Source organism: Ochotona curzoniae, unplaced genomic scaffold (assembly GCF_017591425.1).
Source record: "Ochotona curzoniae isolate NIBS_2020 unplaced genomic scaffold, NIBS_Ocur_1.0 contig_3527, whole genome shotgun sequence".
Classification (NCBI taxonomy): Eukaryota; Metazoa; Chordata; class Mammalia; order Lagomorpha; family Ochotonidae; genus Ochotona; species Ochotona curzoniae.
In genome coordinates this window covers 961,724-986,875 of record NW_024465897.1, presented here as the reverse complement: position 1 = coordinate 986,875, position 25,152 = coordinate 961,724, and the positions used below count along the sequence as shown (strand labels likewise).

The 25,152-nt window shown below is 55.0% G+C and overlaps 2 protein-coding genes across 3 annotated transcripts; both read right to left on the bottom strand.

Annotated features, from left to right (window-relative positions):
• Window positions 1–2,449: 2,449 nt before the first annotated feature.
• Window positions 2,450–13,210, bottom strand: EEF1G (eukaryotic translation elongation factor 1 gamma). Of its 2 annotated transcripts, none has more exons than XM_040981954.1 (10): window positions 13,189–13,210; window positions 11,171–11,329; window positions 10,625–10,688; window positions 10,353–10,495; window positions 9,791–9,934; window positions 6,647–6,776; window positions 6,098–6,302; window positions 3,126–3,298; window positions 2,924–3,048; window positions 2,450–2,684 (listed from the first exon to the last, which is right to left on the bottom strand). In XM_040981954.1, exons 4-10 carry the CDS (start codon window positions 10,368–10,370, stop codon window positions 2,526–2,528), a joined length of 954 nt encoding a protein of 317 aa, XP_040837888.1. In that variant the 5' UTR covers window positions 10,371–10,495; window positions 10,625–10,688; window positions 11,171–11,329; window positions 13,189–13,210; the 3' UTR covers window positions 2,450–2,525. The 2 variants fall into 2 exon arrangements, with proteins under 2 accessions (XP_040837888.1, XP_040837887.1); XM_040981953.1 differs by lacking the exon at window positions 13,189–13,210 and adding an exon at window positions 12,377–12,559.
• Window positions 13,211–13,389: 179 nt separating this feature from the next.
• Window positions 13,390–23,363, bottom strand: TUT1 (terminal uridylyl transferase 1, U6 snRNA-specific). The gene is made up of 9 exons (XM_040981952.1): window positions 23,228–23,363; window positions 21,514–21,704; window positions 18,399–18,714; window positions 18,174–18,274; window positions 15,870–16,339; window positions 15,263–15,372; window positions 15,041–15,151; window positions 14,819–14,911; window positions 13,390–14,519 (listed from the first exon to the last, which is right to left on the bottom strand). Exons 1-9 carry the CDS (start codon window positions 23,307–23,309, stop codon window positions 13,426–13,428), a joined length of 2,568 nt encoding a protein of 855 aa, XP_040837886.1. The 5' UTR covers window positions 23,310–23,363; the 3' UTR covers window positions 13,390–13,425.
• Between the last annotated feature and the right edge of the window lie 1,789 nt (window positions 23,364–25,152).

The window sequence follows — 25,152 nt, the reverse complement described above, 5'->3', positions numbered from 1 at the left end:
GAGTGCAGTGGGAAGAGTCTGACAGGTTTGGTGAGGCCCCAGCAACAAGCACGGGGCACACCCTCAGCCAGCACGTAGCACCTGCAGAGGCCGGCCAGCTCCCAGAGTCCAGTCTGTCAGAAGCAACACCGGTATTAAGTTTGGATCCCAGTCAAAATGAGGTGCCAGGGAGCAGAGCCCGAGCAAGATCCAACCCATCCCCACCTGCCTAGGTGCCAAGGCTGAACTCTCCGCCCAGTCGCTTGCAGAACCCCAGCTACAGGTCAGATGCCAGGCAGGCTACAGTCTAATCCCTCCCAAGTGCCCAACCCTTATCTGGATCTGGGAAGGTCAATACCTTCCCTTCTCAAGCCAAGAATCCTCTTCCGGTCTGCACCGAAATGAAAAAAAAGCACACACAGAGCGGGCCAGGCCCAGTGGCCCTCCCTTCTGCACACACTTCACGTCAGCTCTAGTGTCCGGTGTCACCGCCAACTATTACCTTCACTGGGGAGGGGGTTGTCTTCCACACTCTGGGAAAATGAGAAGCCGCAGTAACCACTGATCAGAGCAGGGTGTCAGGCCACCATGAGCACCCTGTGTTCTAGGACGCAGCAGAGCTAGCTGCTACCAGACTCAAAACTTGGCCTATCATTCGGGTGACCACAGGCAGGAACCGCAATCCGAACCCCTACTTCCTTGTTAGAAAGCAGATACGGAGAGGTGGCGTGGCACTGTAACGGGTCAAGCCTCCACCTGCAACAGCATCATCCCATACAGGTCTCCCGGCTATTCTACTTGTGACCCACATCTCTGCTGAAAAGTGCCTGGCAAAGAATGGCTCAAGCACTGTACCTATGTGGCGAAGCAGAAGCTTCAGGCTTTGGCCAAGTCCAGCCACTGTGGTCACCTGGTGAGTGGACCTGCTGCAACCTCTCAAGGGCCACAGCAGGCCATGGCTTACGATTTATTTCTATTTGAAAGGCAGAGTCGAAGCATTATCCATTCACTGGTTCACTGCCCAAATGGCCACCTCAGGCAGGTTAGCTGATTGAAGCCAGGAGCCAGGAGCTTTCTCCAGGTCTCCCAAGTGAGTACAGGGACCTAAGGACCCGAGCCCTCTACTCCTCACTTCCCAGACCATAAGCAGGGAGGTAGACTGGAAGCAAAGCAGCCCATATGGGAAGGGAACACTGCAAGCAGCTTAGCCTACTGTGCCACGGCCATAGCCCTTCCTGGCGAGTCTGTGCCTGATCCCCTTGCAATGCAATGTTTGAGGTATTTAAACTATGACTCTTGGATACAGCCACTTACCTCCCTCCCTCCAAGTAGGTTCTCCTCTATATTCCCATATCTACAAGTGCAATTAAACGTTGATCAAAACTGACCCCTGCGGCCCAGGACGGTGGCCTAGCGGCTAAAGCCCTCACCTTGAACGCACCAGGATCCCAAATACACGCTGGCTCTAATCCAGCAGCCCCCCACTTCCCACCCAGTTGCCTACATATGGAACCCATATGGGAGACCCAGAAGTTCCTGGCTTCGGGTCGGCACAGCTCTGGCCGTTGTGGTCACTTGGGGAGTGAATCATCAGACAGAGCATCCTGTCTCTCCTCCTCTCTGTATATCTGACTTTCCAATAAGATAACTCTTAAAAAAAAGACACACACACAAAGGCCCCTGTACTGAACGCATAGACTGGTCATTATCCCCTGAACAATACCAAACTACTCGTGTAACATTTGCAACGTATTAAGTAATAATTCCTGGAGATGGACCTGAGGTGCATGGAGGATGTACACAAGTTTTATGCAAACACGCCCTTTCATACAAGAGGACTCGACTGTTAATTTTGAGATCGGGTCACGGCATGACCTCCTAAAGAGGGAGGGCCAAGGTGGCGCTCTGCATACCCCTGCATGGGAGCTGGCACTCTCCCTTCAGCACACGAGGCCAGGACTCAGGCCCTTCCTTAACAACCAGATCCTACAGTCCCATGATGGGGCCACTGCCACAGGACAGGTGGCTGAGGCACCTGCAATGCCAGCATCCCACGAGCTCTGGCACATGTCCCCGCACTTCCAATTCCCATCAGGCTCCCTGCTAATGTATCCAGGGAAGCACAAGATGGCCAAATCCCTCGGCCCTGCCACACATACAGGAGACCCAGATAAAATTCCTGCCCTCTGGCTTGGGCCTGGTCCACCCAAAGCCACTGCAGCCAGTTGGAAACGAACCAGCGGATGAAATCTCTCTAACTCTTTCAAATAAAGGAATCTCTCCTTTAAAAAAAAAAAAAAAAAAAAAAAAAAAACAAGGCTCCACATCGCTCCCAATCCTGCCACCGTGGCAGGCAGGACAGCCCTCCGCTGTTCATCACGAGAATTCTGCGTGGCAGTCCACACGACTCCCTGCTTTAACGATCCAGTGCCCTCTGAAGAAGCCACAAAGGAGGCAGGCCAGGCCAGGGTTCAGTGTTCAGTTTCCTTTAATGACCCCCATCTCCCTGACGGGCAGGTGCAGGCAGCCAGGAGATGGCAAGGTGCTCACTTGAACACCTTACCCTGATTGAAGGCTTTGCCCACATGCTGGAAGGCCCCCTCCCAGGCAAAGTACTCTCGGACCAGCGTCTGGGTTTCCTCGCTGCTTGGGTCCAGTTTCCTCCATGTGTACGACTCGTAGTCCACCTGCCAATCTGGACTCAGCTGAGGACAGAAAGCCAGCAAAGAAGCATGTGGTCAGACTACAGGGACAGTGTCCCACTCCTGTGTCACTTCCCTCGCAGACACATGTCAGCAGAGCCCAGGACAGATGCCAACATGGGCAGTCCTCCCCATGCACACTCCTGAACCCTCCTCAACGCCAGCTGGCCCAGGCATCAAACACTCCGCTTCCCTAATTCCTGTCCCACCTCCCAGAGGCTCCTCCCCTCCACCTTCCTCACCGGAAAGGCAAGCTCTTGGCCTCGGAAGACCCAGATACCAGAGATGGAGCTGCTGTTGTTGGTGCCAAAGAGGATAACACTGGCAAAGGCATTCTTCCTCAGCTTGTCCAACCGCTGGAACATTCCTGGAGCGGCAGGGATGTTAGACTTGCATCCCTCAGGCCCTGGCCCCCTTGCCCACGCCCCGGCCCACCCTCCTCACCAGTGATGAGGTTGCAGCTCATGAAGGTCTGCGTGAGTTCCTCCGGGAAACGGTACTCGGCGTACCACAGGGACCAGCCGTCCTTGTCAAAGTGTTCCCAGAAGTACGGCAGCGCCACAGACAGGGTGTCCTCGTTGGAGTATTTGCGCTTAAACTCATCCAGGACAAAGGTACTGAGAGCAGAAAGGAAACACCGGGCAGTCACACTACAGGCTGCCAGCTAGGGGCTCCAGGGGCTTCCACTTCAGAGCTACGTGTTCAAAGGAAGTGACCACTGCCCGCCTGGAGAAATGTATGTAACCTTATGAGGAAAGAGCCTGGGCCGCTGGCCTAAGCATGCTAAGCATGTGGAGGGCGGAACCGTGCAGGGGCCCAGCCAGGGCTGCTCCAGGCTTCAGCAAGGACATGGCTAACTGCTGCCCCCAGGTGGAGACACAGAGCAAGGGCACGTTTTCCCTATCCAGTAAACACCCAAGTCTCCCCACAACGTCAGCTTACACAAGCTGACACAGGAATGCAAGCCAAGGCTCTCCACCTCAAATCAGTCCCCTTGAGCCCCAAACACGTTTGGTTGGATACCGGAAGTATTCTCACATCACACTGAGCCAAAAATGCCAGCAGCCCAAGGGGCTTTTTTTTTTTCATTGTAATTATAAATATATGCTGTCTGAAGGAAATCATCTTAACAATTGATTTTTACATTTTCCTATAATCTTTCCAAAGATGCAGCTATGACAGTTTTTTTTTAATTTGTTAACTCCGGCAGCTCCACTTCCCATCCAGCTCCCTGCTTGTGGCCTGGGAAAGCAGTCGAGGACGGCCCAGAGCCTTGGGTTCCTGCACCCCTGTGGGAGACCTGGAGGAAGTTCGTGGCTCCTGGCTCCGGATCAGCACAGCTCAGGCTGAAGATCTTCTCTATTTCTCCTCCTCTCTGTATATTTGACTTCGTAACAAAAATAAATAAATCTTTTTAAAAAGATTTATTTTTATTGGAAAGTCAGGTTTACAGAAGTGGAGAGACAGAAAGATCTTCTGTCCACTGGTTCAGTCCCCAACAGTGGCCATAAAGGCCGGAGCTGAGCCGATCTGAAGCCAGGAGCCAGGAGCTGCTGGGTCTCCCACGTGGATGGAGGGTCCCAAGGCTTTGGGGCCGTCCACAACTACTATCCCAGGCCACAAGCAGGGAGCTGGATGGGAAGTGGAGCATCTGGGACACAAACCAACACCCATATGGGATGCCAATGCTTGCAAGGGCAGGATTAACCAATTGAGCCATTGCACTTGACCCCCCTCCCCGCAACTAATAAATTTTTTACTGGAAATTGATTGGCTTATCACACATAACTGGGTTATCACACTATTCTTCCTCAATATGTATAGAAAATATTAATACTTTAAAAAAATCAGAGACTTGAGCCTGACACGGTAGCCTAGTGGCTAAAATCCTAGCCTTGCACATGCTGGGATCTCTGCCTTTCCAATAAAAATAATAAATCCATATTTAAAATAAAATGGTTTGAGGCAGACTGACTAGGCAAACACAGAATGCCTCATTTCTTAAAAAGAGGTTTCTTAACTTCTTATGGGAAAGGCAGATTATACAGAAAGAACAGAAGAGATAGAATAAGATCCTTCATCCACTGGTTCACTTCCCAGCCAGAGCCAAGCAGATCTGAAGCCAGGAACCAGGAGCTTCTTCCAGGTTCTCCCATTGGAGTGAAGGGACCCAAGGACTTTACTTGGGCCATCCTCTGTGACTTTCCCCAGCCACAAGCAGGGAGCTTGGAACAGCTAGGACATGAACCAGCACTCACATGAGATGCTGGCACCAGCAGGCAGAGGACTAGCCTTTATGCCACCATGCCACCCCCAGGGATGCCTCACTTTTCACACCAAAAAATCTCTTCTAAGAATCCGTCCAGAAGAGGAAGTAGTGCAGGAAGTTCTATGGAAGCACAGCTCCCTCAACCTTGGAGACAATGAAGCAGACAGACACTACATAGCCAAGATCACCAGCTCTCTTCCTAAGAACTCGCCTGATTCATCGAAGCGGGGGGTGGTAAACACACACACACACATGCCTGCTAGCCCTGCACACACACATTCCTGCACACACTCATTCCTGCTAGCCCTGCACACACACACACACACACACACACACACACACACACACACTCATTCCTACTAGCCAGGCACACACACACACATACACACACATTCCTGCTAGCCCTGCACACACACACACATGCACACACACTCATTCCTGCTAGCCCTGCACACACACACACACGCACACACACTCATTCCTGCTAGCCCTGCACACGCACACACGCACACACGCACACACACACACACATTCCTGCTAGCCCTGCACACACGCACACACCCCTGCTGTAGTGTTTACCACTGCAGCAAGGCAGCTGTGAGGCACTCCACATCCTCTTCATACAACTCTCACTGCCAGGGGTTCTAGGAGGTTGCAGATCTTTTTAACAAGCAATTCAAGCTCATTTACCTCCACACTCAGCTCTTGGGGAGTTATAACCCTCTCAAATACCTGATGTGCTCAATATGGAGCCAAAGCTCTGGTAATTCTTCCTGCCCATGGGGCTGGGGCTGTGGTGTAACAGGTTAAAAGCCTTGGCCAGTGGCTAAAACATCCCAGTTCAAGCCAAGAAGCTACACTTTTAACCCAGCTCCCTGCCTATGGCCTAGAAAGGCGGTACAAGGCCCCGATCCTTGGGGCCCTGTATCTGCATGGAGACCTGGAACACACCCCTGGCTTCTGATCAGCTCAGCTCCACACACTGCAGACATCTCAGAGTCAGCCAGTGGATGAAGGGTCTTTCTCTGTCTCTCCTATTTCCTCTGTAACTCAGCCTTTTAAATAAAAATAAACCTTTAATAAACTCTGGCATGAGGCGTTACCTACAGATGCAGGACTAGCTTCTTGGGTCCCGTCCCCAGCTCACCTCTTGGGCAGGTGAGCAAAGGGGTCCTTGGCCTTGGGCTCAGCGGCCAAGGCCTGCTCACACTCGTCCATCTCCTCCTCGGGCGCTGGGGCAGCAGCCTTCTTCTCCTCCTTCCGCTCAGCCTGGGGCTTCTGCTTCTCTTCCCGCGAGCCCTTCTCTTTCCGTGGCGTATCCTTTTTCGGCTGGCTCTCTGCAAACTTCTTAGCTGGCACACAGGAAAAAAAAAGAAAGTAATGATGTTAACTCTGCCTATATTCCTCCAGAACTAGGCAGCACAGGCTAGCAAGAGGGACAAGTGGGGACTACAGGTGAGCCCCAAACTGACCATCACCAGTTTACCACACATCCTTGAGAAAAAAAACCCACAACCTCGACAAAGAGACACCACATGGCACGCCATGTACCCATGCCATGCAAGTGAGAGAGCATGTGATGTCCATAGCTTTGATACCCTACATTCATGAATACCCAGAACTCAAAGGGTAAGCAAAAAATCCAGGGGGGGGGGGGGATCCCCGACCACCCGGTATTCCGTCCCCTCAGACTCACCATCGAATTGAGCCATCTTCTCACACAGCTTCACCTCCCCTAGGACGGCCCGGAACTGGGGCTGGTTAATGCAGGTGAGGAACCAGCGGTTGGTATTGGGAAAAGCCTGGCGGAAAGAAGGCTCCAAGACCTGCCAGAGTGTCAGGGTACAGTCAGAGGAAAGCTCCCGGCAGTGGTGACCCACAGATCGGCTCCAGTCCTCTCCCCTTCCTTCTCCCTGCTCCATCCCGACCGCAGCTCACTGCTACAGCTCCAAGACCAATCCTGGCTCACTTTCACCTCTCTTTTTTTTTACCTACAGTACAGTCCAATTTAATGGATACTTGGGTCCATTCTCCACTTACTATGAACCCATTTGTAGAACACTTAGTCCCTTGCCCATTTACAAAATTCTTAGGTCTATTGTTTCAACTTTCAAATTTTGAATCAAGGAAAAACTCCAGTATCACAGACCCATCTGGGGTTCTAGTCCCAGCTCAACTGTGAATCCAGTTGCCTCCATTTCCAGAGGCAACAGCGGACCGTCCACACTGCACAGGCCAACTGAGCCACAGCCTCCAGGCCCAAGCAGCTGTGACATTTGGGGAATGAACCAGGGGATGGAGGATCTGTCTCTCTGCCTTTCAAATAAAATTTTCTTTAAAGATGGAAGCTATCTAACTCCGCCTTTCAAATAGAATAAACCAAAAAAAAAAAAGGAAAAGAAAAGAAAGGAAGTAACAAGGAGCTCTGACAGCAGGCTGTGTATCTGCTGTCAGACAAGGCGACAAACCACCACAAGCATTAATTCTCTGCAGGGAATACACAGCATCTGCAGGCACTACTGTCAAATCCCAGGACGTGAGAAGGCCAACTGACTTAGAACAAGCCCTTTTAGCTAAACCTTGCTCAGGAAGACCTCACCAATGTTGCCATTCAATAAGCCAACTTCAGAAGTGCTGGTTCTGGGCCTGGCACGATAGCCTAGCAGCTAAAGCCCTTGCCCTGCATGCTCCAGGATCCCACGAGTGCCAGTTCGCATTCCAGCTGCTCCACTTCCCATCCAGCTCCCTGCCTGTGGCCTGGGAAAGCAGCGGAGGACGGCCCAAAGCCTTGGGACCCTGCACTCATGTGAGAGAACCAGAGGAGGCTCCTGGATCATCTCAGCTCTGGCCATTGCAGCCACTTAGGGAGTGAATCAGCGGATGGAAGCTCTTCCTCTGCATATCTGACTTTCCAATAAAAATAAATAAACCTGTAAAAGAAAAGGCTGGTTCTGCTGTACGCTAGGCTCAGTTCACCTTCCCCCACTGCATGGCCCTTCAAGGGTCTCAGCACAGGGTGTTCTTCCCTTGTTATGACATCACTTCCCCGATGAGCCTGGGCCCGAGGCTGCAGTGCCAGTCTCTGACGCAAAACCCAGAGTGGCGATTACACCCAGAGCCCTGCAGCTCCATCAGTGAATCAGCAAGCCAAGACCTGAACCCAGATCTGCCTCCAAAAGGAGCTTGGAGCTGGGGGCTTTCATCCATACCTAATGTCACTCAACAAGTCAGCAGCCACACAGAAACTAACCCTGACATAGTAACCAGCATCTTCAGAAAAACACAAACTGAGTCAGCCCTGGAGTGAGCACTGGGCTGGGCTTTTAATGCTGCTGCCTGGGAGACCTGGCGTGATGGCTCAGTGGATTTAGCCTGAGCATGTGCCAGGATCCCAAAAGGGCACTAGTTTGTGTCCTGGCTGCTCTACTTCCCATCCAGCTCCCTGCGTGAAGCCTGGGAAAGCAGCTGAGGACTGCCCAAGTGCTTAGGTCTCAGATCCTGCAACCCATATGGGCAACCCAGATTAAAGCCTGGCCTAATCCAGGTTCATTGCTGCGGCCACTTGTGGTGTGAACCAGTGGGGATGGAAGTTTCTAACGCCGCCTTTGGGATGCCGATATCCCATTCTATCAGAACACCCGATCAAGCCCCACATCTCCTCCCGCTGATGCACCCCTGGAAGCCTCCAGATGACAGGCTAAGTGAATGAGCCCCTGACGCCCACCCAGAAGACCCAGGCAGCTCAGGCTCCTGGCTTCAGCCAGGCCCAGATAAATCCAACTGCAGTTAAGACACCTCTGTCTTTCTGACCTTCAAATGAAAATAAATACAACTGCCACGGCTTGGCAAGTCAAGCCTCAGCCAACAATGTCAGCATCCCATATGGACAATAGTTAAGTGTCCTGGCAGCTCCACTTCACATCCAGCTGCCTGCTAATGGACTGGGAAAGCAGCAGGGGATGGCCCAACTGCTTGGGCCTCTGTACCATTGTGGCAGACCCCAAAGCAGCTGCTAGCTCTTAATATCGGACCTGGGCAGTTTCAGCCATGGCAGCCATTTGGGTGTGAGCCAGTAGTTGGCAGATCTCTCACTCTGTAACTTTGCCTTCCAGATAAAAAAAAAGTTGGTTTTTTTTTTTTTTTATTATTATTTTTTCATTGGAAAGGCGGATATACAGAGAGGAGAGACAGAGAGGAAGATCTTCCGTCCGATGATTCACTCCCCAAGTGAGCGCAACGGGCCGATACTATGCCGATCCGAAGCCAGGAGCCTCTTCTGGGTCTCCCACGCGGGTGCAGGTTCCCAAAGCTTTTGGGCCGTCCTCGACTGCCTTCCCAGGCCACAGGCAGGGAGCTGGACGGGAAGCGGGGCTGCCGGGATTAGAACCGGCGCCCATATGGGATCCCGGGCGTGCCAGGCGAGGACCTTTAACCACTTGCGCCACCGCGCCGGGCCCTTTTTTTTTTTTAAAAGGGGGGACCAGCACGGTAGCCTAACAACTAAGGTCCTCGCCTTGCACACACCAGGATCCCATATGGGCACTGGTTCTAATCCCGGTGACCCCGCTCCTGATCAGCTCAGCTCCCGCTGTTGTGGCCGCTTAGGGAATGAATCAGTAGACAGAAGATCTTCCTGTCTCTCCTCTCTGTACATCTGACTTCCCAATAAAAATAAGTAAACTTTAAAAAGGCCGGGGCATTTATCCTGGCATTCTAACCAGGGTTCCTCCAGACCACCTGCCAACTTGGCTCCCTGCTCCAAGCCCTCAGAACACAAGGTAAGCTGAAGATTCATATTTCCAACACCCTCTGACCCCACCCAGATCTGTACACAGTTCACCTGTTTATAGAGCCACAACAGGGTGCAGACAACTGTGATGTCGGCCAGCGTCACTCGTTCTCCCACCAGGAAGGTCCTCGTCTTCAGGTGCGCATCCAGCAGCCCCAGGACTCGCCTCACCTCCTCCTTTGCATTCTCAGTGGCCTAGTGATTGAAAATCATCAAGCTCATCAGAGGGCAACAATCCCTCACTCACCCCTGCACAGCACCACTAAAGCCGTTTCACCCCAGCCAACTTCCAACGGCTTAAGATTCTGAGATGATTCCAAATGAATCACAAAGCTCTGGCTGGCTGAACTTCTCCATGGCTGGCCCACCTTCTTTCCCCACCATAGTGATCATGACCATCTGTTTTGCTGTGCGGATGAGAACTCCACCTTTTTATAAGCTGCACACAGTGGGAATGTCTCCTGTGGGTCTGACCCAGAGCCCAGACCCCACTCCCCACTGTCCGCAAAGTGCTTCCTTCCTCACTGCCCACAGCTCGGGCACCTCCTGCCCTCAACCCCAACACCTGGAAGCCCCAGCACGCTCCTGCTTTGCCCCACGCTCCCAGGCTCACCTGTTTGTTGTGATGCATGATGCCCAAAGTGGGGAACACCCAGGTGCTGGCGGGGGGGACGATGTCGCTGTCAGCAAAGCTGACCCACTGCACCACCTGGGCGGCGGCCTCGGGCGTGCGGCCCCGCAGCTCCTCGTTGCTCACTGCCGGGGCAGCACAAAGACCACAGCTGTGCAGGCACACCAACACCCGCCTGGGCTCCCAGGAACCCCTCCTCGCCCGCTCCCACACTCTCCCCTCCAGTCTCCCGCTCCCATGTCCTGTGACAATACCATAGTAGGCGATGGCATTGCTCTCGAACACACAGAATCCATCGTCACCTTCAAATGCTGGAACCTGGGCAACAGTGAGAAATGAAGACAGCTAGTCCCAGGAGCACAACTGCTTGGGACAAATACAAAGTTCACCATTATTGCCCAAATTCATAATACACAGAAGAACTTTACAACAAGGAAATCCCAAACATCTGGTTAACACAGGTAGAGAAGCCGTGCTAGGCGCGTGGCGTGCAGGACCGGCTTCTTCCAGCCAATTCCCCATCTCAGGCCTCTGCGATCAAGAGTCTCACTCATGATGTGCAAGTAATACATTCACACTGACAGCACTTGATCAAAGCTCTTCCTCCCAAACACAAAGCGAGCCTGTCAGCTTCATAAAGTTGCCGAACAGCTGCTGTGTTCATGACCACAATCATTAAGAAAGTGTAATTAATCACTGAAATTGAAAGGAAATAACGTGAGACGCTCCCTTCTCAAGACGGGGTCCATCCCAGCAGGCAGGCGCCCCTCAGGGTTCCAAGACTCCACTTGCTTACTCACCTTGCCAGCAGGGAATTTGCGGAGAAATTCAGGGGTTCGGTTGGTCTGGCCAAAGTGGAAGTGGGGTGGTGCGGAGAGCACGCGGACCTGGGCCCCGCTGTACTGAGCAGCGATGAGGGCCTTAAAGGCCCTCCAGTGTTCAGGGTATGTGTACAGGGTCTATGCAAGAAAAGGAGGAATGGAAGCTTCAATGCAGGAAAGGTCCCAGGCCTCAGTGCCCGAGTCATCGCCATCGCGTCAACCCCTCCTGGCGCCCCCAGGGAAGCCAGGTCCCTCAGCGCTGTCACATGTCACCAGAGGCTTCCAAACCACCAAGAACAGAAACACGCCATCAGCTGCTAAATAAAGCCTGGCGACAAACCTGACCTTCCTTAAGGACAGTTCTCTCAAGCGCATCTCTCTCTCTCTCTCTTTCTCTCTCTCTCTCTCGGGCGCTACAGGCTCCACGTGCCCAGGAACACGCAGCCCTCCCGTCCCGAGCCCGTGCTCCATTCAGTGACGGTGCCTGCCCACTCGGTGGCTGAGCTCGTCAGCGCTTCGCAACCACCACCCCCGGCTGCAAGGCACTCGCATCCGGACGCTCCAGTTCCCCACAAGGGCCACGGAAACAGCCAATAGCAAGCCCTTTTCCTAAAACGACCGCTCTCCCGAAAAAGCCTTTCTTCCCTTTCTTCGAGCACGCCATCCCTCCCGTCCCGTCCGGCAGCCGAGTTCCCAGCTTTTGCCTTGACCATTACCAGGCCAGTCAGACCCGTTCCCCCCGGTCTGGTCTGGCCTCACTGTCCGGAGATTCCTCTCTCCCCGAGAGGCAAACCTTAACCATGCCGCATGAGCCTTCCCACAAAGACCCTCCTCTTTACTCCGACCCCGCTGTGGCCCCACAAAACGGCGGCAAGTTACGCCAACCTGCCAGGATTCCGCATCTCAAAGAAGCAAATGAAGCTGAATCCGCTTCTCGGGCTCCAGACGCTCTAGATGCAGCATTTCATCCTCCAGCCCAGATTCCTCCACCTCTGCCAGCTGAGAACCCCTACACATCAGTTCCCTTCCAGGCCCCAGGACCCCTGCTCTCCTACAATACGGGCTGTAAGCCCCCGATCAGTTCTCGCCATCGGTGCCAGAACCACTCCGGCGCCTTCTGGCCCCAATCAGGCAGAGGATGGCTGTAGATAAGGGGACCCGGCTCACCAGACCCGGCAAACTTACCCCAGCCGCCATGGTGATTCCGCAGAGAAAGGGGGTTGGGCTCTCAGCGCTGCCGCAAAGTAAGCCGCCAGGGAGAAAAGGGAGGGGGGAAGAGGAGCGCCGTGCCGAAACAGCAGCCGGAAAGCGAGGACGGCATAGAGGGCCTACGCACGACAGCTCGGCTCGCCAGCCACGCAGGCTTGGGGAGAGGGGGTGGGGCCGGAGCCGCCGCTCGCGCCTGCGCACTGGGGCCCTGAGCGGGCGGGCCCGCCCTTCTGCGGGAGCCGGCCAACCGGAGTCCCGGAGGGCGCGCGGAAAGCGCGGTGGGCGGGGAGACTGTGACGGGCGGGGGCGGCGACGTGGCAGGGCTGCCGGGGTTCCACAGCTCCGGGGTGGCAGAGCTGCCGGGGTGGCACGGCTCCGGGGTGGGAGGGCTGCCGGGATTCCACGGCTCCGGGGTGGCAGGGCTGCCGAGGTCCTGGGGCTGCAGGGTGACAGCTCCGGGGTCCCGGGGCTGCCGGGTGACAGGGCTCCGGGGTGGCAGGGCTCCGGGGTCCCAGGGCCGCCACTTGCCGTCCTCCCCTCGCCCACCCGGCGGCGGCGGGCCGGACCTGCCGCCCGCTCAGCCAGCCCCGCTCCCTTGGCCGTCTGCAGAGGATGGAGCGTGTAGCGGGGCCTGGCTCCGCAGCCCTCTACCAGTGAGGTCGGCTCGCAGTGCACGCGACCCTGCTCTGCGCCCGTCCAGGGGCGCAGGGAGACCCGGCCGTGGCCCTCCCAGCCCCTCAGAAGCCTCCTTCCCACAGGGCTTTTCCCATGGTTCGGTCAGAGTCAGCCCAATTAAAGAACTGGACGGACTCTCCTTTGGGCAGTGCCGAGGCCCTGTATCAGCGTGGGTCAGCAGCCTCACTGGAGGCCAACCTGGTTGAGGTGCCCTGCAGTGTGTGGGAGGCCTGGGGTGCCCAGGGGGGTCGGACCAGGCAGATCCGAGGCTCTATTTACGTCGGGGTGGAAATCAGAGACACCAGGCCAGTCTGTATTAAACTAGCAGCTTTATTGCCTGCGGCCTGCCTTCACTTGAGGAGAATTCGCAGTGCTTGGGGGAGGAACACCTGGAGGAAATGATAGAGATCAGGGAAGAGGCCCTGCGGATCCTGGAGAGGGGCCACGGTGAGGGTCTGCTCGGCTGCCGAGGCGGACACCAGGAAGGTGAGGAGGGGCGCCGAGGCTGGCCTCTGCTCACTCCCCGGTCCTCTCAGCTCCTGGCTGACCCGCGCCTCCATGGCCAGCCACCCAGCTCCCGCGCCAGCACCTTCCCCCGCTTCCTTCGCCTGCTGCTGCAGGCGTCTGCGGGCACGCCGCCGCCCCTGCCACACTCGGTGCCACAGGGCGCAGGGCCAGCTCGCGGAGAGCAGTGATGGCCCCGTCCCCGTCTCACGCTCAGGTCCCCTGGGCCCCTGCTCTGCAGGCACTGGCCGCCCTTCTCCTCCAGCCACCGGGGGCGGATCCCCCAGCCGCCCCGGGCTCCGCATGACCCAGTCCTGCACCGCCTCTCCGGCCTCTACCACCATCTCCTCCACTCCATCTTCACCGTGGACCCCGGCACAGCCTTGCGGTTCCTCTTTCTCCTCCTCGCGGCTCTTCAGTCCATCGAGCTTCACCCTTTTGCTGGTCCCTTCCGGGGCAAACTCCTCCGTCCCACCCCCTTCTGACCGTGGTCTCTTGGTTCCCTGTTCAATGTGACACCCCAGTGCTTCCTTTAACACCCGCACTAGGACAGCAGTGAGCTGGGGAAAGGGGGCGGGGGGCAAGGGGATGGGTGTGGCAGACAGCAGGGAGCTGGGGGAGCTGGGCTGCAGAAGGGGGAGCAGGCCCCAGTCCCGCCCCCGGGAGGAGCGCTGCTGGTACTGGAGACTCCGGCAGTAACTGGCGGCCGCTCGGCAGCAGTGCTGCAGCCGCCCAGCCACCCGGCTCGTCACGTTGGCAGCGACGTTGTGACTGAGGTCAAAGGGGTCCTGGAGATTCATGGGGCCCAGACGCAGCCCCTCCCAGAGGTCCGAAGGCAAGCCCCCCGCCACAGGCAGGGCCTGACCCTCCCTCAGGGAGAGCAGTGAGCCGCGAAGATCCCAGGAAGAGACACAGGAGAAGAACTGGGCCAGCAGGGAGCCTGGAGGAGGAGGCACAGCGGGGAAAGGGTCACTGAGAGGGAGGATGGATGGGTCCTGACTCAGCAGGACTTCTCAGCCCATGGATGAGCCCAGCCTCCCCACCTCCAGCACCTCCTCCCCAAAACGCTGCTTCTTGTCCTTGCCAACAGTGTAACCTTGGGCAAGTCATTCAGTTGCTGCAAGGCAGGGTTTCTTCATTGCTCAAGGTGGCAGTAACAGTATTAGCCCTCCGGGGGCTGCTGTGAAAACCATGCCAGGCACAGGGCCCATGTGACACCAGCAAGCTCTCCAAACTCACTGAGGGGTTCCACGTTGGTACTGGGCTCCAGTCTCGAGGCATCCCTGGGGAAGCTGCAGTCCCAGCCATCCACGTCCACCTGCTCACCCTCCCCTGTGGAGGCAAGAGGGGAGGATCAATGTGGAAGCAGGATGCGCCGCGACGTGGCTAAGTATGTCTGCTTAGGACGAAGAGGACAGATGAAGCTGACGGAGTAGGAAGGGTGGTGGTGCACCCTAATACCTGCTTTCTGGGTGAGCTGGGACACAGTGGGCAACACAGGAGGGTCTCTGGTCTGAAGGAAGTAGATCACGAGCAAGGTCAAGGCGTAGTTATTGAGAAGGGGGCCACTTCCTGGGTAAATAATCAAAAATTCCAGTTAGACAAAAGATGCCTCTAGGCCTTGATTCCCCCACCTCGCCCACCTTGCCCACCTGCGCCCTGACCTGCCCCGCAGCCTCTCACCTGCCAGCCCGCGACCCTGAGCCCAGCAGCGGACAGTGTACACCAGGGGCCGCACTCGCGCGTCCAGCTCCGAGCACAGACTCAGGAAACGGGAATTGTGCAGGGCCAGCCTGGGATAAAGGGAACACAGGTGTGCTGCGTGTTAGGGCTCAGGAACCCTCAGAACCAGCTAGGCCCAGCTCTCATTCCAGACCCGCACCGCAGCCAGCTGGAGTAAGCGCAAAGCAGGTTTCTCAAGAGAGTTGCTGAAATGCTGCTCTAGTGAGAGGCCATGGGTCGCAGCATCAGAGGAGGTGGGAAACACTACATCCTCTTGTCTACCTTGGACGTTCACGCAGCATGCCGCGGCTTAGAGCCCTCAAGGGGCAAGGGAGGGACGGAGAGGGAAGCAGAAGCGAGTCTGCATTTCACTTAGTGTTGCCCAAATTCAGTCACATGAGCGCTTTTCTGCATCCCTTAAAAAACGTTATTCCAAAGAGTGCACTTGCAAACACTGAACCGAAGCCAGGTGGCAGAAAAGATGGGACCCAACAGGAAAAAGCTCAGGTCTGCACGGGCACAGGCGCTTGCCCGCCTCACATACCCCACCCACAGCCCCCAAAGGTACCGGTTACTGAGGGAGACGTCACCCTGGAGTCCTGAGGGCCGATGGCAGAATTTGACCACAGGGCGCCGGGCCGAGGGCACAGTCTGGACTCGGTACACCCCAGGGACACAGCCCCGGAGAATGGATCCCACCAGCTCCAGCAGTGCAGCCCCTTCGGTCGTCTCTCCCTTCCGGGGTTCTGCGAGGTCCAGGGCCTTCCCCAGGTCGCCCTCGCCCCTGTCCTCCTGCAGCGGTGAGCTCGGCGACAGGGACTGGGGAGAGGCGAGGGTCTCCGAGGCCAGAGCAGAGTCCGGAGTCTGGGGTGCCAGGGACGAGGAAGGCGTTTCCAAGTCCAGAGCTTCAGAACCTTGGGGAGAATCAGGAGGCGGGGAGTCTGGAGGCGAGGCTGGAGTGCAAGCCAGGGCTTGAAGATCCAATGGGGAGGCCAGGGCCGAGTCCAGGGATGGAGACTGCGGAGCCTTGGGGACAGGCTGTGAAGAGTGAGCCCAGTGAACGCCATGCCTGCTGCCCTCCCACAGCCCATCCCCAGGACCCTTACTGTTTATTGGGTGCTCGATAGTATATGAGCACCCAATATATATGTTGTTTTTTTGTTTTTTGTGTTTTTTTTAATTGAAAGGCAGAATTAGAAGGAAAGATTTTTCATCTGCTAGTTCATTCCCAAAATGGCTACAACAGCAAGGGTTGGGCCAGGCCAAAACCAGGTAGCTAAAACTCCACCCAGGTCTTCGCTGTGGATGGCAGGGACCCAAGCACCCAGGCCACCTGCTGCCGCCCAGGTGCCTTAGCCAGGAGCTGGATTCACATTGGAGCAGCTGGAGCTTAAACTGTCGTTCATATGGGATATTGGCATCACAGATGGTAGTTGAGCCCACTATACTACAACATCTGCCCCTATTAATTCATTTAATCCTCACAGAAAATCTCCTGGAAGCTCCTGGCTCCTGGCTTCAGATCAGCTCAGCTCTGGCCAATTGTGGCCATTTGGGGGCACAAACCAGTAGATACAAGAGCTTCACCTCCTGTCTTCCTAATAAAAATAAATAATTTTTTTTAATTTTTATTTATTTTTATTGGAAACTCAGATTTTTAAAGAGGACAGACAGAAAGATCTTCCATCCCCTGGTTCACTCTCCCAAGTGACTGCAGTAGCTGGAGCTGAACTGACCCAAAGCCAGGAGCCAGGAGCTTCTTCTGGGTCTCCTCCCACACAGGTGCAGAGTCCCAAGGCGCTGGGCTGTTCTCGACTGCTTTTGCAGGCCATGAGCAGGAAGCTGGATGGGAGGCAGGGCTGCCAGGATACAAACCAGTGCCCATATGGGATCCCAGCACATGCAAGACGAGGACTTAAACCACTAGGTTACCACGTCAGGTCCAATAATAAGTATTTTAAAATGCATATGCTTATAAAAAAAGAAAAAATGGGGCCCGCATGGTGACACAGCAAACTAATCCTCTGATTACAACCATCAGCATCCCACATGGGTGCATTTCGTATCACAGCTGCCCCACTTTTATTTTTAGAAGTGAAACAGCTCTACTTCCCGTCCAGATTCCTGCTTGTGGCCTGGGAAAGCAAAGGAAAACTGAGTCCTTGAGCCCTGCACCTGCGTGGTAGACCTGGAAGAAGCTCCTGGCTTCCAATCAGCTCAGCTCCAACTACTGCAGTCATTTGGGGCATCAACCAATGCATAGAAGAAATTTCTCTGATCTCTCCTTTTCATAAATCTAACTTCTAAATAAAAAATAATAAATCTTTAAAAGGGGGGCCGAGTGCAGCAGCCTAGTGGCTAAAGTCCTCGCCTTGAACGTGCCTGGATCCCATATGGGCACCCTGCAGCTCCACTTCCCATCCAGCTCCCTGCTTGTGGCCTGGGAAAGCAGTCGAGGACGGCCCAAAGCCTTGGGATCCTGCACCCACGTGGGAGACCCAAAAGAAGCTCCAGGCTCCTGGCTTCTGGCTTCAGAACGGCTCAGCTCCAGCCATTACAACCACTTGGGGAGTGAACCAGCAGACGGACAATCTTTCTGTCTGTTCTTCTCTGTAAAAATGTGACTTTCCAATAAAAAAAAAATAATAAAATCTTTAGAAAGAGAGAAGAAAGGACAAAAAGGAAATAATAACCCAAGGCCCATGCACGTTCACGTCTCCCAACACAACAACCTTTTCAGGCAGGTTCTATTTTCCCAATTTTACAGATGAAGAATTAACAAATAGAAAAGGTAAAGTGTTTGCCCTCTACCTCATGACCATTCTCACTGACTCTTCCCAACTGTCCCCCACCTGGACCCTCCGTCACTCACCTGAGGCTCTTCCACGTCACCCAGATCCAGGAAGAGGTCAAGATCACAGCCATGGACATCAAAGCTGTTTATGGAAGAGCCAAAAGGATGGACCACACAGCCTGGTGCCGAGCAGAGAATAATGGTCAAGAACCAGGAGGGAGGAGCAGCCAGCTCAGCACCTGCTGCCGTGCCATGGAGGACGGAAGGAGAGCGAAGGTGTGGGCACCGTCACCGCCAACTCACCCGGGAAGAACTCCGTGAACACCTCCTGCATCAGGGCCACCACGAGACTGCGGAGCTGCCGCTCGGCCTCAGACAGCTCCCTCAGCCCCACGAGCTTCACCATCTGCGCCCCGACGTCCGAGGCTTCCGCTAGAGCCGTGGCCAGGTGCTGACTGTCAGGGGCGGCCCCCTTGGGGGACTTGGAGGCTGGGCTCTGGAACTCCTTCTGCTCCCGTGGCCGGACCCGCAGGCGGCGTCCTCCCAGGCTGTGCTGGGACTGTGCCAGCACAGCCTCCCGAGCACTCACATCGCCCATCTCCACGATGGCAAACACCCCCTGGCAGAGAAACAATCACAGTGTGGGGACCAGGAACGCCAGTGTGTGCTGTGGGCGGCAGTGGACAAGGACGTGGAGATGGTAACTGCCCATCATGGGGGAATGCCGCCTTGACACTTTAGTAAGGAACAGGCTTAGGAGAGCAGGTCTCTTCCTCACTCTTGCCCACACGTTTCACTTAGGATTACTGTAATCTGCTCTGAAAATCCCACTCTGCCTATTTCCTTGTTCCCTACTCTTTCAATCAGGTGCTTTCTTTTTGTCTTCCCTAAAGATTTATTTTTATTGGAAAGACAGATTTATAGAGAGAAGAGAGATCCATCTTCCATGCATTGGTTCACCCCACAAATAGCCACAACACACAGAGCTGAGCCAACCCAAAGCCAGGTGCCAGGAGCTTCTTCCAGGTCTCCCATGTGGGCGCAGGACCCAAGGCTTTGGGCCATCCTCTGTTGCCTTCCCAGCCGTAAGAAGGAGCTGGAGGGGAAGTGGAGCAGCTGGAACATGAACTGGCATCCATATAGAATCCTGGCACTTGCAGGCTGAGGATTAGCCACTGGAGCCATTGCTCCAGCCCCCAATGTTATTTCACAGTCTGTATTACCCCTCCTTAACTTTTCCTGTTCGTTGTTGTTGCTGTTGTTTTTTAATTTATTCTGGAGCCTGGCACTATGGCATAATATGCCAGGCTTCCATCTGAAGTGCTGACATCCCATATGGGCACTGATTTGTCCCAGCTGCTCCACTTTTGATACAGCAACCTGCTTGTGGCCTGGGGGGTCGGGGGCAGGAGCAAGAGGTGGCAAGCACTGCAGGATGACTCAAATCCTTGGGTCCCTACGCCCATATGACAGACCAGGGGAAGCTCCTGGCTCCTGGCTTCAGATCAGCTCAGCTCCGCCACTGTGGCCATTGTGGGAAATGACCCAGCAGATGGAGGAACTCTCTCTGTCTCACTTCTCTCTGTAATTCTGCCTTTGAAATAAAAATTTTTCAAAAAGTTCATTATTTTTATGATTTTTGGAAAGTCAGACAGTCTCTCCACTGATTGACTCTCCAAATGACACAACAGCCAGACCCGGGCCAGGCCAACGCCAAGGGCCCAACACCATCACGGCCTCCGAGGTGGGTGATGGGTCCCTGTACCCAGGGTCCGACACACCATCACGGCCTCTGAGGTGGGTGAAGGGTCCCTGTACTCAGGGCCCAACAGGTATCGCGGCCTCCAGGGTGGGTGATGGGTCCCTGTGCCCGGGACTTCATCTGCTGTGTCCCAGGTGCATCAGCAGGACGCTGGACCAGAACATGGAGATGGACTCAATCCCTGGTACTCTTAATAACTGGTGCATTGTGATTACACAAAGATTTGATTATTATAAGAACAGCAACCTTTAGAAGCCGAAGTTAGCTTCAGGAAAACATGACCCATTGCTACTGAAAGAAGACATCAACAAAAACAGGGTCCTTGAGCTTCCTGAAGTAACCAAGAACAGACTCAGCCAAGTACCCAACAGATACACATTTTCCTTTCCCCCTTACTAACAATATCTTGATTTTGCTCAGAGAGGCAGAATATCCACCTAAAACTGCCAAGTTTCCCGAGCTTGTCTAGAAGTAGGGGAATGCATGTGACAGAATTCTGGCCAATGGGACAGAAGTGGAAGACTACTGAAAAGGCCTCAAAAAGTGAGTCAGGGAGGCAGTCAGAATCAGCAGGCGCTGGCCTTTGGATCCCCACCTCTCCCACCTGCCTCGAGTCAGGCAAGCAGCAGCCACATGACAACACTGACAAGGCAGCAGGGACACTGGGACACCCGGGACTCCAGACCTGGGATCTCTGGGACAGGAAGTCTTCTAAGTGAAGCCATTTGTAATTGAGTTACTGAATGCAAACTCCAACAAAAACAGGCCCACGCACCCCATCCTAGGACCTGGGTCGCTGAGGATGCTCGCAATCACCCCAAGCACACCTACATGACCACGGTGCAGCCTCAGGAGCACAATGTGACCGCACAACATGACAGCAGAAGGTGAGGTTCTTCCCAGAGGACTAAAACAGTGATAAGAGGGTCTGCTTGGCATATCGGGTCAGCCCAGTGCTTGGCACTCCCACTGCCTGTAGAGTGCCTGCTTCAAGCTCCAGCTGCTTCACTTCGGACCCAGCCTCCTGCTAACATTTCCTGGAAGGTAGCAGGTGGCGGCTTAGCTGGCTGGACCCCTGCCACTGCAGTGGGAGACCCAGATGGAGTTCCTGGCTCCTGACTTCAGCCAAGTCCAGCTCTACCTGGTGTAAACATGCGGAGAGTAAACAAGCAGCTGGAACATCTCTCTCGTCACTTTGCCTTTCCGAGGAACCACAGAGAATGAACGAACCTGTCTGACACATGGTGTCTGATCACATGACTTTAGTATCTGCTAGCGTTCAGTAAGTTGCCAACTGGCTTACAACTGGTTTCTTGCACACTTGCTCCCCGTGGTATGTTGCTCACCTCCAGACTGTAAGCTCCACGTGAGCACAGACCACATCTACCACATCCACCATGCAGAATGTAGCCACAGCACAGTGCCCGGCACAAAGCTGCCAGTGAATAACTAACTGATGAACAAAAACCATTACTGAAAGAACAGATGACAGACAAGTGGCCCAGCAACTAACCCTGATGAAATACAACCCAGGGGGCAGGGGCAGGGCATGTGAGGTCGCGCGGTATGTCCACCCAGACAAGGCCACGCCAGGAACCAGCCCCAGCAGGCTGCTGGTCGTGGTCAGTCCGTGGCAGGCCCAGTTTCATCCTCTACCTTGTCCTTGTCCATGACGATACTGGCCACGGGTCCAAACGCCTGGAAGTACTCGGAGAGCTGAGCAGAATCGACATCCCTGGGGAAGCCGCTGACAAACACACTGCGGAGGCCCTGGGCCCTTCTCGCAGCTCTCAGCTCCACCAGGTGCCTGTGCTTCCGGCCTCCCAGATGGGCATCCAGGCTGGGTCCTGTGGAGGCAGGGGACACACACATGCCAATTCCCCCTTCCAGGGGCCCGCCCTCCCAGCTTTGCTCTCTGCCTGTGTGAATTCCATGAATCTTTCCAAGCCACAAAAATGTGTGACCCTGGAAGAAAACCCTGGCTCCTCTCTCATTTCTCTCTTGTCCACTTGCCTACGTAATGCAGGCTCTAACTGGTTTCCAAGGCAATCGGTTATACTATAAATAGTTCTTAAGAACCAACCATATGCATGGGCCCGGCACGGTGGTCTAACAGCTAAAAGTCCTAGCGTTGAATGTGCTGGGATCCCATATGGGCTCCAGTTCTAATCCCAGTGGCCCTGCTTCCCATCCAGCTCCCTGCTTGTGGCCTGGGAAAGCAGCTGAGGACGACGGCCCAACACCTTGGGGCCCTGCACCCCTGTGGGAGACCTGGAGGAGATTCCTGGCTCCTGGCTTCAGATCAGCCCAGCACCAGCCACTGTGGTCACTTGGGGAATGAATCATCAGATGGAAGACCTTCCTCTCTCCTCCTCTCTGTATATCTGACTTTCCAATAAAAACAAATAAATCTTAAAAAAAAAAAAAACAACAACGAAGAACCATATGCATGCCCTAGGTAAAACAACATACGCAAATAGTCAAAAAAAAAAAAAAAGTAACTCATACAAGTCATAGAAGAACCAACAACTGAATGATCCTGTCGGATCATCTCAGGAAATGTGAGGATCATTTCAAGTGCAGGATCTGAAACCACATCGTTCAGGTTCAAATCCAAATGTCAGGCTGCACGAGCCCTTGGTCAAGTCACTTAATCTCTTGCACATCACTTTCCTAAGATACAAAACGCAGAGCTTTACGGCCCCAACCACGTGGGAATTATTCCTGTGTAGTGCTTGGCCCAGTGGGGTACCTAGTAAATGTGGGAAAAGGAGTTCCTATTTGACGAATCAGCTGCTGCGCTATGTGGGGCCAAGGAAGACCTGGATTTCCACTTTGCTTTGCCAGACAGAGTGGTAGTGCCGTGCACAAAGCGAAGGAAGACCTTGTCCGGCGGAGCAGGTGCACGCTGGAGGTTTCCCTGAGCACCAAGCACTGTTACACGATGATGATGCACACTTTCCCGAACCCACCTTCCGCCTCTCCCCCACCGGCTAGCAGCTTATCGTCCAGGCATCCACGTCCCCCAACCCTGGGGCTTCCCGACCTTAATCAGGGCCTTCTGACCCCGCAGTTCTCGCGGCAGATCTGCAGGGCACCGAACCGTGCGACTGTGGGTGGCCAGCCCCCTCCCCAGGGCCAGGGCGGAGGGACGGGTAAGGGGGAACAAGATAACCAGACTTTCATTGTGACTTCCCATCCTGGGAAAGAAGGGAGGAGAGAGCTGGAACTGTCCCCGCAGCTCGCTCGGACGTGCGGGGCGGCAGCGGGAGGTGTGAGCCCATCGCTGACCTGACAGCAACTACGGTCTACACAAGCCCTAAGCCGGCCAGGCTCCACCGCCACCACCCTCTCACTAGCCACCGCTTACGGTTGGCTGTCGTAATGCGGCAGAGGCAGCAGCGGAAAGCCCCACGAGGCAGCGACTCGACATCCGAATCCGGCGCCGCCATCGCGCCCTCCGGCACCGGCTCACAGCACGGCCGCTCCCGCCGCCGCCAAGCCTTCCGTCGACAGGGCCGGAAGTGACGGACACTCGCAACGCGCCCATCCCCGGAAACCAAGCTCCCTTCGCTCCGGGTTCCGTTTCTAGCCCCCACCCATATACGGAAAGCCCGCCCCCTGGACGTCGCTTATTGGTGTGCTCTGAACTGTCCCAGCGTTGATTGGCTCAAAGATTCATGAACGCTTACGACGGCAGCCACAAAGGCTGGCGCGTCCCGAGTGCGGGCCGGTGGTCGCGGTCCGGCTGCGTGAGTGCTTTCTGCCCGAGGTTCCACCGGCCACGGATCCCGGGGCTGAGCCTTGGCTCCTTCCCTCAGGGCCGTGACGCTCTCCCGCCCCACCGAGCTTCCCACGGAGGCTTTCTGGCCCCGCGCAGCTGTTCTCTCCCCGAGGCCCCCTGCGAGCCAGTCCTTCGGCAGTGTGGAGCGTACCGGGACTGCGGACGGTGGCCGCAGCTCCGAGGGCTGCCCGAGCAGCGCAGGGGGCGCGCCTCTCAGCGCCCGAACGTGGAAGCCCAAGATGGACAAGGAGGAATGGAGATGAAAGGGCCTAAGGACTGTCCCAGGGGCCGAGCGGCTCGTGCTGCGCTGAACAGCCTGCAACTTTGTCTCCTGCAAAAGTAGTGACCGGGGAACCAAGGCGATGGCTCGGGGCCAGGATTCCCTTATATCCCGGCTGCTCCACTTGCCCATCCAGCTCCCCGTTTGTGGCCTGAGAAAGAAGTGGAGGACGTCCCAAGGCCTCAGGACCCTGCACCACCGTGGGAGACACACAAACTCTTCGCTCTGTGGCCTTTGGGGGACTGAGCCAGCAGATGAGGAATCTTTTTGTCTCTGATCTAACTTTCCAATAAAAATAAATAAATCGGGCCCGGTTCTAATCCTGGCAGCCCTGCTTTCCACCCAGCTCCCTTGTCTTCTGGGAAAATAATCATGGACAGCCCAAAGTCTTGGAACCCTGTACCCTCATGGAAAACCCAGAGGAGGCTCCTGGTTCCTGGCTTCGGATCGGCAAGCTCTGGCCGTTGTGGTCACTTGGGAAGTGGATCAATGGATGGAAGACCTTCCTCTCTAACTCTCCTCTTCACTGTATATCTGACTTTGCAATAAAAATAAATAAATCTTTAAAAAGAGATTTATCTTTCTTGGAGAGGCAGATTTACAGAGAAGCCAACAGAAAGATCCTCCATCCATTCGTTCACTCCCCAAGTGGCCACAACGACTAGAGCTGAGCTGATCCAAAACCAGGAGCTTCTTCCTGGTCTCCCATGTAGCAGCAGGGTCCCAAGGACCTGGGCTAGCTCTACTGCCTTCCCAGCCCACAAGCAGGATGCTCAATGGGAAGTGAAGCAGCCAGGACTCCAGGCTATCACTTTGGACCCTTCCCAATGGTTTTGAGGAAATCAGCCAAATTGCAGTTTAGTCCCCACAAGAATTCAACACAGTCCAGGCAGCATAGCTAAGCTGTTGCCAAGGCAAGAAGCACCTTTTTGTTGTTGCTGTGTTTTACTTTTACTGGAAAGTCAGATACAGAGAGACAAAGGTCTGTCCGTTGATTCACTCAAGTGGCCCAATAGCTGGAGCTGAGCTGATCCAAAGCCAATAGCCAGGATCCTCTTCTGCATCTCCCACGTGGATGCAGGGTCCCAAGGATTTGGCTGTCCTCGACTGCTTTCCCAGGTCACAAGCAGGGAGCTGGATGGGTAGTGGGGCCATTGGGACACAAACTGGCACCCATATGGGATCCCAGCACATGCAAGGTGAGGACCTTAGCTGCTAGGCTATTGCACTG